Here is a 10,438-nt window from a genome sequence, read left to right on the forward strand (position 1 = left end):
ATATATTGAATTAAGTTATAAAAAAGAGGCAAGTTATAAAAAAATAAGGATGGATATGAATTTTTTCTCTCATTTATATTGAGTTAGAGGAGGCATATGCAAAACTTACAATTATAAAAGAGGCAAGTTCCACACGCTAGTTTGCAGAAATTTTTAATGGCCTTCCTTTGAGGGGTCAAATTTGAACTTTGAATTTGCAACCATGCATGATAATAATTCAGACAAAACAAAAAAGAAAAAAGAAAAAAAGAAGGAATTGAAGGGTTGTTTTGAGTTTTTGAAAAGTCTTCTACCAATCTTGATAAAAATGAAGAAGAGAGAATGGAAAAATTAAGAAGATGAATTTAGGTTGAAAAGGCATTTGGAGAAGGAGCGTATTCACACTATGTTGATTTCTCACATACAAAAAACCCCTTATGAGTACATGACAAACATAAGGGGAATTATTCAGGTTCATGGATATTTCGAGAAAATTTAGCTTATTAACACGCAACTTATATGATTTTTCGAGAATTTTTTCTACTATTAAATGTACAGATTTATTTTTTAATATAAAAAAATGTATGAATTAATGACGTTGGAGAATGACAAAATGATTCATATAAATAAAACTAATGGAATATAAATGACTAAAGTATTTTTTTCAAAAAGAAATGGCCAAACTAAATCTTTAAAAATAATGGAATATGTTGATTTCTCCTCTTTACTCAATTCTTCAACATAACACAAACTCCTATGCGGTTCCTTCTTCTTCAAACATGTGTTGAATCTCCTTAACTCTCTCGGGTTATTCGCCACCAGACTCCGCTCATAACACTCCGATTGAACTCTCCTGTAACACTTTTCCTCCGAAACCTTATTATCTCCAGTAGTTGTCACGGTCGTGCAACACGTTGTTGTCGTGGTCTCAGTAACCGCGGTCTCAGTAACTGCCATGACAGGTTCAGGTTCCTCAAAAATCAGAGACGAATCTCCAACTTCCGAATTGCAAAAATTTTGTTGTGCCTCCAACCAAGACTCTACAGCGGTGGAAACGTCGTCGTTTTGGTTGGAGAGTTTATATATGGAGAGAATGATAACATGGAGAAGGAGAAAAACATAGAAAGAGTCGCTGAATAGGGATTTGGAAAGAGAGTAGAGATGAGAAAAGGAATTGAGAGCGATGGTGAAAAAAGAGAAGTGCCAAAAAAGCAAGAGAGTGGCAAAAAGGTTGAACAAGTGGAAAATGTATTCAAGGTTACGACGCTTATTGTAAAGGGAACTTCTACGGTACACCTGCAAAATTAAGGTGTACCGGTACTCTTACTTCAAAAATCTATAAATTAACTATCATTTTTATGAAATAAAGAGCCATTTGTTGATATTTATATTTTAGAAAATATCATTTCATAAGAAAAAAAAACATCATTTCATTGTTTATAAAAATCATACTAATTTTTTTTACATTTTATTGTAAAAAATAATAAAAATTCTCTATTATGAATACTAAAAATTCAGAAAAATTAAATTTTATTTCGTTGACATTTTTGATAAATAAGATTTAATTATTATGATTATAGGTGATAGAAAACAATTTTTCTCTTCAAAAAATAACACATTTAACAATTAATTCAATGATTTGGTGTACCAATTATACACTCAAATCTTTGAGTGTACCATAGAATTTGCCTATTAAATTACTCGTATAAAGAAAAGTATAATAAGTAAAAAAAAAAATTACTATTTCTAAAACAATGTATAAAACAGAATTATGCATTTTTAAAATCATGTAACTTAAGGGCTCCCAACTTTTGTATGGTATTCAAATATTTCAATCCTTTCTTTTTCTTGACTTTCTATATGATACACCAGAATTTATAAAAAAAAAGTTACAAAGGAGAAATGATGAAATGACAACCACATAAGTAATTATAATAAAGTAACAGCAAAACCCAAGAGATGTTGTTGGTGAGAAACACTTGTGTGGACCAGGACCAAGAATTTTGGTTTTGGTCACACACACAAGTTTTTTCCTTCTCTCTATTCTCTCCTCTCTTCTCCATTTTCTCTCTCTTCTCTCTTCTCTCTCTTCTCTTTTTTCTCTTTGTGTGACCAAATACAACTTGTGTGGACCAAGACCACACAAGATTTTCTCTGTTGTTGGTAGCAGCAAAACTCAAAGGTTCCTCTTAGTATAATATTAAAACTCGTTGTCCCAATCATTTCACATTTTCAAGTGTATTATATATGCATGCATGCATGTGCAGTTTGTTCCTCTCTTTTGGTGGGGCTGTACGTAGGTTGACCTTGCTTGTTGATACTGCCTTATTTTTTGTTTTTACTCCTTTATCCCTTATTTAGAATCAATTTGGCATCTTATATTATGTATACATGTTACCTTAGTTTTTTACCTAGAAAGACAAAATAACACCTTTTTTTTATGTGTGTTTATCCCAAAGGTTGTTAGAAGCACTGCCACGTTGGCAGGTTGTTATGCCACGTAGGCTAAGTTATAGTTAGAGAGATTCAAAGCTCATCAATACACACAATAAAGTTGCAAGTTGCATAGCAATTAACACAATTGAGAATTCTCTCAAATTCTTTCATCCCATCTATAGGACATTCCGTGTATAAATTAATGTAAAGCAAAGAAAGGATATGATGATGAAACCACGTGCATAAATTTACAAGTGTTACACAAATTAATTTTTACTCTACTTACAAATTTACTTATATGACTAATTTTTATTCGTTGTTGGTTGTTAGGTAAATTATTCACAATTCTTCAAAATTAACCTAGAATAAACCATATTGATTTACACGTACAATTTTCAAGCATCATTTTGGCTATGACCCTTTCTTTTCTGTCAAATTATATGCATAATAATTAACCCTTTCTTTTCTTAAAAGTTTTTACATGTGTGCAGATTTGTGACATTCTTGAGTAAAGTGTGACTCATACGAAATAACATTGCTCTTATTTTTTATTTTTTTTTAATTCAACGTTTACTTAAGAAAGCATTATTTGTTCTATAAATCAAATACTACTACCTAGCAGAAAATATAGAGAAAGTAGAAATAATAACACTTGCACAAGTCACGGATTGCATTGCTAGAAAATGACAACCATTGTTATTGCACCAAACAATTATTTCCGAAGAAATATACACGTACGTAAGACCATATTTAGTAGTAAATGGCGGCGCAATCAAACTTCCAGCATTGCATAGCAACCCCACAAAGGTGGCATTTAGGGTGGGTGAGGGAAAGATTTTCTCTCCATGGCTCAGTTAATTTTAGCCTTTAGATTAAAGAAGAGTATTGATTTTATCATGGACTGCCTACACTATATTATTTTTCTTTTAAACAAAAAACAAAAACAAAAAGAAAATTTAAACTAATTTTCGGTGGACCATTGTCTCTCTCATTGTCACCTGGGTTCTTCTATACTTCATCTTTTTTATCATTCACCTCAAGCTTTTACCATAATCCTACCACTCATATTTTTCAACCTTTCTTGTTCTAAAATCAATTGAACAATGGGATTTGCATCTTATATATATACACACACGCACTTAAATTCATAGAAACAACTCTCAAACCATTGAATTAAATTCATAACAGCAGTAATCTATTGTTAAATTAGATTTCCAATAAGGAACAACTCTTTTGTTTCCAGATTGACAACTCTCAAACTATCTCTTTCAAAAAAAAAAAAACTCTAATTATCAAATTGTTTTCAGATGAAAAACTTTTTCTCTAGTATATTTTCATTTTCCAGATCCAATTTCATTTACTACATGCTTGTGTTCTTGAAGTGTTTGATTTGTTATAACTACACAAAATTTATGGAGTTTCATCTTATTCCTGAGAGTTCTACTGCAAGCGTTGTCTAGTTCATTTCACTTTTTTATTTGTCAAAAATCAAGCTGAACTATTTTTTGAAATAAGATGTACCAAAAGTTAAATGTTGGTGAGGACTGGGAGGATTTAGCAGGACAAAATTCATGAATTCCAGAACTGGGAAAAAAGTCCGTATTCATGGGGTGAAACACAATAGGAAAGAGAAAGAAAAAATATAATATAAGCAGATCATGATAAGATCAGTACTCCACTCTAATCTAATGGTTAAAAAATACTTTCCTATGGTGGGGAAATCTTCCCCCTACCCACCCTAAATGCCACCCCCCACAAAAACCATACTCTATTTATTTATGTGCCTACCTACCTTAAACAAATTCTTGATTAATGTTATTAGCGAAATACTTGAGCCATCCTTTGCCTATATTGCCTATAGCAATAAAAAACTTTTTAAAAAAATGTTAGCAGCTTCTTGTCATTGCCGCATTCTAGTAAATTTAATTAGAATATAACCTTTTAATCTTTTATCATTACCCACTTTGTGTTACCATTTGATTAGACACACTTTTTTTTTTTTTGAAAGATTAGACACACATATTATTAGTAAATTTGAAGGAAATCGAATGGTTTTGAATGATATATTTTGAATATTATAATTTAATTAGTTTTGGAAATGTACAACTTCAAATATTAGAAGTCTAAAATGTGCCTAACTATGTTATATAAGCCAGCTATGTTCTATTTCTATCATACATTTTGAGAGGAGAAAAATCTATATACTTACTAATATAAAAATCCATGTCCGTTGATTTTACCATTTTGCCCCTAGAAGGAGCAATTTGGTAATCTACTAATCGGTTGAGTGTGTTTTTTTTTTGTTTTGAACAATGGCCTATGAATTTCCATTTTTGCCCCTAACCAATTTTTTTTAATTATTTTTTAATTTTTATATTTTTAATAACTTTTAATTATTTTTCAATTTTTATATGTTTAACTATTTTTCAATTTTTTCTCCCAAATTCAGTTGCTTCTACATTTCCGTTGTGAGAGTTTAAGGTATCGTTTGACCCGACTTTTTTTCGAACCTCTCTACATTTTTAAGGAGAAGTTCGACACCTATTTAACACTCATACGAGCCGTGTCGGACAACTCAAACAAATATCTAAAACAATTTTTTTCCTCTCTTGCTTTCGCACACCATAGATACAAGAGTTACATATGTTTTGATAAATGTTGATCAATTAGGGGTTATAGACATTATAGTTGATTAAATCATTTTTAACTTTTTTTGATACTAGATGAATAAATAAAGGTCAAATACATACTATGATATCTTGTTGTAGAACTTTTTCTAATGACACAAATTGCTCAAGTTAGATATTTATATATGTATTTTAATTTTAATTTTAGTCCGTCTTTAAAAAAATTACAATATATGTAATGGTGTCGGTGTCATATATTTTTTACATTAGCGATGTCGACGTGTCCGTGTCAGCGTAGTGTCAGGTATCCGTGTCGAAGTCCATGCTTCATAGCTATTTGATTCAAATACTTTTAGTACATATTAAATTTACGGGCTATCTTGGAGAGTCACTTTTTTTTTTTTTCTTTCCAAAATTGGAGTCACCTTTTAGTCCATATAATGTAGTTTATTTTTATTCACAGATTTTCACAACGGGAGGTATAGTTCACAACTTAGATTGTTTTCTTTGTGCAACTTGGAGGTCTAACAACACCTCAGATTTTGGTTTGCTCTAATACAATAACGTATTCAATTATATATGATGGGTGTTCAAGGTACCACACAACCACACCTCATATTTTGTTAACTACTTTTTTTACTTTTTTTTTCTTTTCAAAATCACTACTATTTGAGATTTTGTATATTAAGGTTGTTCTTTGGATTTGGCCAGTTTTGAGGTACTTTATGCAACTTGAAATTCCCCAAATCAACCCCAATATAATCTCCTGAACTAAGAGTGTAAGATAACTTGAGTATTTGATTATGCTTCTTTCGAGAATAGTGTAATATATGGACTGATGTCTTGATGGCTAGGTTTCATTAATTGGCGATTTTCCTCATTTGTGTGACTTGATGGCTAGGATTATGTGTTTTTTTTTTACCTACTATCTAATGTGTGTTCTAATAAGATATGTATAGTCAATACTTTGATTGTTTTGTTGAGAATATAAATTACTTTTTCCTTGCAGATGGATCTTTCGGCAAACACGAAATATTGCTTAGATGTAAGTATGTCTACACAATGAAATCTAAGATATTAGATGTTTTAGTATGTTTACTGAAATAGAATAAGCATGTTTACTTAGATGCATAAATGTATTGTTTGTTGAGTTTGATAGTTTTCCAAAGGTAATATGTTAGGAAATTTTTGACTAACTCATGCATACAATAGGAAAGAAAGCATTGTAGGCTTTTGATAATTGGACTGGAAGATTGCAGTAGTTTCTTGTAGACTACTTATCTTCTTAGGATTTTTTTTAACTTGTTACAACAATTGGTGTGGATTATTAGGTGGAATTATATTCATTGGTATTCTTAGAAATTGAGTCAACAAACATTTTAATATGGAAAGCTTTCATTTTGGAGGTAGAACCTCGCTAGCTTATTTCAAGTATTCCTATATATAAAATAATGTTAATGATTTTTTAAATTTTATATGGAAAAGAATGTTGTATAATGATTGTTTGATTCATTTGATTTGATTTTGTATAATGATAAAAAGTATTATTCCTATATATAAAATAATGTCATTGATTTGGATAATATGATATGACCATTAGACTCTAGTTATGAGGACAAGAATACATTTGTTGTTTTATTCCAACTAATATTATGCTCAAATTATAAATGAAATTAACGTATGAAGCTTATTTGGTACTGCAGTAAGCTAGGACTGGAATAAGTTTAAAAAAAAAAAATTAGTATTTTTCACATCTGTGGCCTTGTAGGCCGATGTGAAATATGTTAATGAATAAAAATTGGAACTTGAATTCACATCGGTGAAACTTATACCCGAAGTGAAGCATACATATTTGACATCAGTGTCTATGTTACAACCGATGTGAAAACTTTTGTTACTGTATAAAATATCACATATCAAATCAGTGATTGGCTGCTGGATGTGGAAAATGACTTCTGACAACGGTTCTAAACCCGATGTGAAATGTTGCTAACATACAACATCACCTTTAGTTATATCGGCTGAGATCTGATGTGAGAAGTCGATTTCCACTAATGTGAAATGTCATTTCTGTAGTAGTGGACCGTTCATTCTTATACATCCGCCCACCACTCGATATGTAGCGACATGTATTTCTAGTTTGTCTAATCAATTTTAATTCCCCCAATAGTTCAATTGTTGATGCTGAACACATTGGAGTTTCTCAAATATAGGATTATTGTCATGATTTTTAGTATTTTTATTTTTTTTAAGATATCAAATCATCACTACTATTGGTTTTACCCGTCTAAAACCTCAATTTCAAATCAATACTAGATTTTGAATTTGTCAAAAAAAAAAAAATCAATACTAGATTTTGAAGTTAAATAATTTTCAGTTTCTATATTCGGAGCTCCACCTTTTTTACTATAAATTGCTACTTGTATTTTATATTTTAATAACACTTAACAATACTTCTCCCATTTGAATTTGCTTGTAAGATTTTTTGTTTGTTTATGAGAGAACAATGTTCTCACATGTTTTATCACTTTAATATGTCATCACAAACTCATAATTCTACTACTGAATTTGGCTTACTCTGTACTTTCTTCGGTTGTCGTTGATACATATTCGAAAGGTTCCTCCACCATTTTGTTTTATACTAACAACTAATGGACATCTTTACTGACAGTCGTAACTATTTAATGAGATGTTTATAAATCTCAAGAGTGGAGTAACAATCTACTGTTGGTCGTTCTCAATCCTCCCTTAACCTCCTTTTCCAATATATCTGAATAAAACCAAGTTCAAACGTTCTTTTATGGTCGTTCTCAATGCTACTACTCTTGATGTTTTTGAGAAAATCATAGACATCGAGAATAATAGCATTGAAAACAGCGGCAAACGACTTGAACATTGTTTTACTCAGGTATACTTAAAAAGGGTTAAGGGAGGATTGATATTCCACCCAACAGTACAATGTCGCTCCACTTTAAAAATTTATAAACTGATCATCAATAGTTACAACTATCAGAGGAGATGCCTATGCGTTGTTTGTATAAATCAAAATGATGGAGGGATCTTTCGAGTATCGTAGACAACCGTAAAAAAAAGTTTACACATAAGCCAAATTTGGCGGCAGAAGAATGAATTTGTGATGGTATATTTGGAGTGATAAAAACGAGAAACCTTCTCCATAATAGCTATAGGTACTTGTTGATATAGGATGCACAATTTGTTGTATTTTTTGAAGTTAATCAATCTTAAGTACAATTGGTTCTATGGGTCTAAAACCCCAACTTGAAATTAATAGTAGATTTTGGAGTTAAATAATTCTATGGTTTTATGATTAAATTATTCTAACTATCTACATTCATAGCTCCACCTACTTCAATGTAAAGGTACTTTGATTTCATATGTTAATAACACTTTACAATACCTCTGCCATTTTCATTTCTTTTAGAATTCTTTGTTTGTATCTCCTTTAGATACTGTCCTTTTTTAACGTTATAGAGACCTTTAAAATTGCATTTTGTCCAAAACATGGATCATTTTCTGGAAGACATTTCTCACTCTTATATGGATCAACTTATTTACTATTTAACGCTTTTCTTCTTGCTTCTTTTCTTGTTTCACTTCAAAGTCACTTAATCTTTCTAGTTGCAATATAATGTTTTGCTTTGGCGGGACACAAATATTTCCAATTTTTTGTATTTTCCGGTATTAACCACTCTTTCTCTAAAGTAAGTTGTCTTTCGTCATTGTGATGATGGTTGTGTCGAGCCCTTTTCCACATTTAACATGTTGAATAGTTGGATCATTGACCGTTGTGTAGTTCTCCATGCATAAAACCTTTACATATCAAGTACCAAGCTTGTCAATTTAAGTATATGCAAGTTGTATGTATGATTGTGATCCTAAGAATATAGGAACCTTTTCTGGAATTGATTTATATGTTCAAAGTCTTCATACCTTTGCTTTTACTAGTGGTGAATATATTCAAAAACTTTTTGGGAGCAAGAGTGTTCTCTCTTTCAAACATGTAAGTATGCATCGATTCTATCATTGACCGTCTCTTCAAATTAATGCTGATTTTTAGATTGTATTTTAGAATTTTATGAAAAATATGACTTGCTACTGATCCTAATACTTTCATGACTGCTTAAGGTTTTTTTCTTTCTTGTGCTTTAGGTTGATATTCTTTCCTTGTGTAACACTGAAAATAGAAATGTATGTACCTTCATTTGCACCATAGGAAATGGTGGAATTTTTGAATCAAAATTCACCCTCCGCAAATGTTGCCATCATAATGTTATTATAAGGTAAAAGGTGCATTCATCAACATTTTAAAAATATATTGTTTGGTTTAATAATCTTATTTTTACATCTCTCTCGGTTTCTATTTTCTACTCTATCTCTAGTTATAATAACTTGCTTTGAGTGGATAAATTACAAAACCCTTATTTAGAGAAACAAATATGATGTGCACATGTACAACTAGTGTGAATTACCTTCTAGCTTCACAGCTGATATAAATTTTAGTTACTTTTTTTTTTTTGAAGAGGCATAAATTTTAGTTACTTACTTTAGTTACTAGCTTATATGATATAATTATATAACATATATGGCTCTTATGCACCACATTTTGCCTATGGTCTTGCTCCATATGGATGTGGATATGTCTTGTACTCAATTATTTCTTTTTAAGGGTCTTGCTAACAAGTGCCCTAAGGGCATTGTTTAAGGAACACAAAAAAAGAAACTATGTCTTCAAAATATAAGTCAAACACTTTTAAAAGTCATAACCGTACAATTTTCAATGCAAAAATTGCCACTTTTAGATGCTTAAACAATGCCCTTAGAGCACTTGTTAGCATTTTCCTTTCTTTATAGATAGACACCCTTTAATTTTAGGGTTAATTATGTTTCTAGTCCCTATAAAATAGCGACCTTGTAAGTTTAGTCCTTACTTAATTTTAATAGCATTTTTAGTCCCTAATTTTGTTTTTTTGCCCTGAGTATTAGTCCCTACTCAATTCAAATTTGTTTAATTTATGCTTAAACTCTTAAATTTTTGAACAATTTTTTGCAGACATGTTTAGAACATTACTAAAAGTTCCTCCGCAAAAAATTATCGCAAAATTTGATTTCTACATCCAGATTTTATTACTTTTTATCTTTAACTTTTGTCGTTTTAAAAAATTCATATTTAATTCATTTCATGTCTGAAAATTCTAAATTTTAGTAAACGAACCTTTCATAGTGTTCTAATCTTGTCTCAAAAAAATCGTTCAAAAATTTAAGAGTTTAAGGATAATTAATCAAACTTTGTTTTAGCAGGGACTAAAATTATAAGTAAATTTTTTTTTATAGGGACTAAAAATGTTATTAAAATTAAGTAAGGACTAAACTTACAA

The 10,438-nt window shown here is 30.4% G+C and overlaps 1 protein-coding gene across 1 annotated transcript; it reads right to left on the bottom strand.

The window, feature by feature from the left end:
- Positions 1–597: 597 nt before the first annotated feature.
- On the bottom strand, positions 598–8,469 carry LOC146925101 (uncharacterized). Its single transcript, XM_085711932.1, has 2 exons — positions 8,461–8,469; positions 598–1,275 (listed from the first exon to the last, which is right to left on the bottom strand). Exons 1-2 carry the CDS (start codon positions 8,467–8,469, stop codon positions 598–600), a joined length of 687 nt encoding a protein of 228 aa, XP_085568058.1.
- Positions 8,470–10,438: the final 1,969 nt, after the last annotated feature.

The sequence above is a fragment of the Medicago sativa genome, chromosome 5, assembly GCF_051527215.1.
Source record: "Medicago sativa cultivar Bolivia chromosome 5, Bolivia_mono, whole genome shotgun sequence".
Lineage (NCBI taxonomy): Eukaryota > Viridiplantae > Streptophyta > Magnoliopsida > Fabales > Fabaceae > Medicago > Medicago sativa.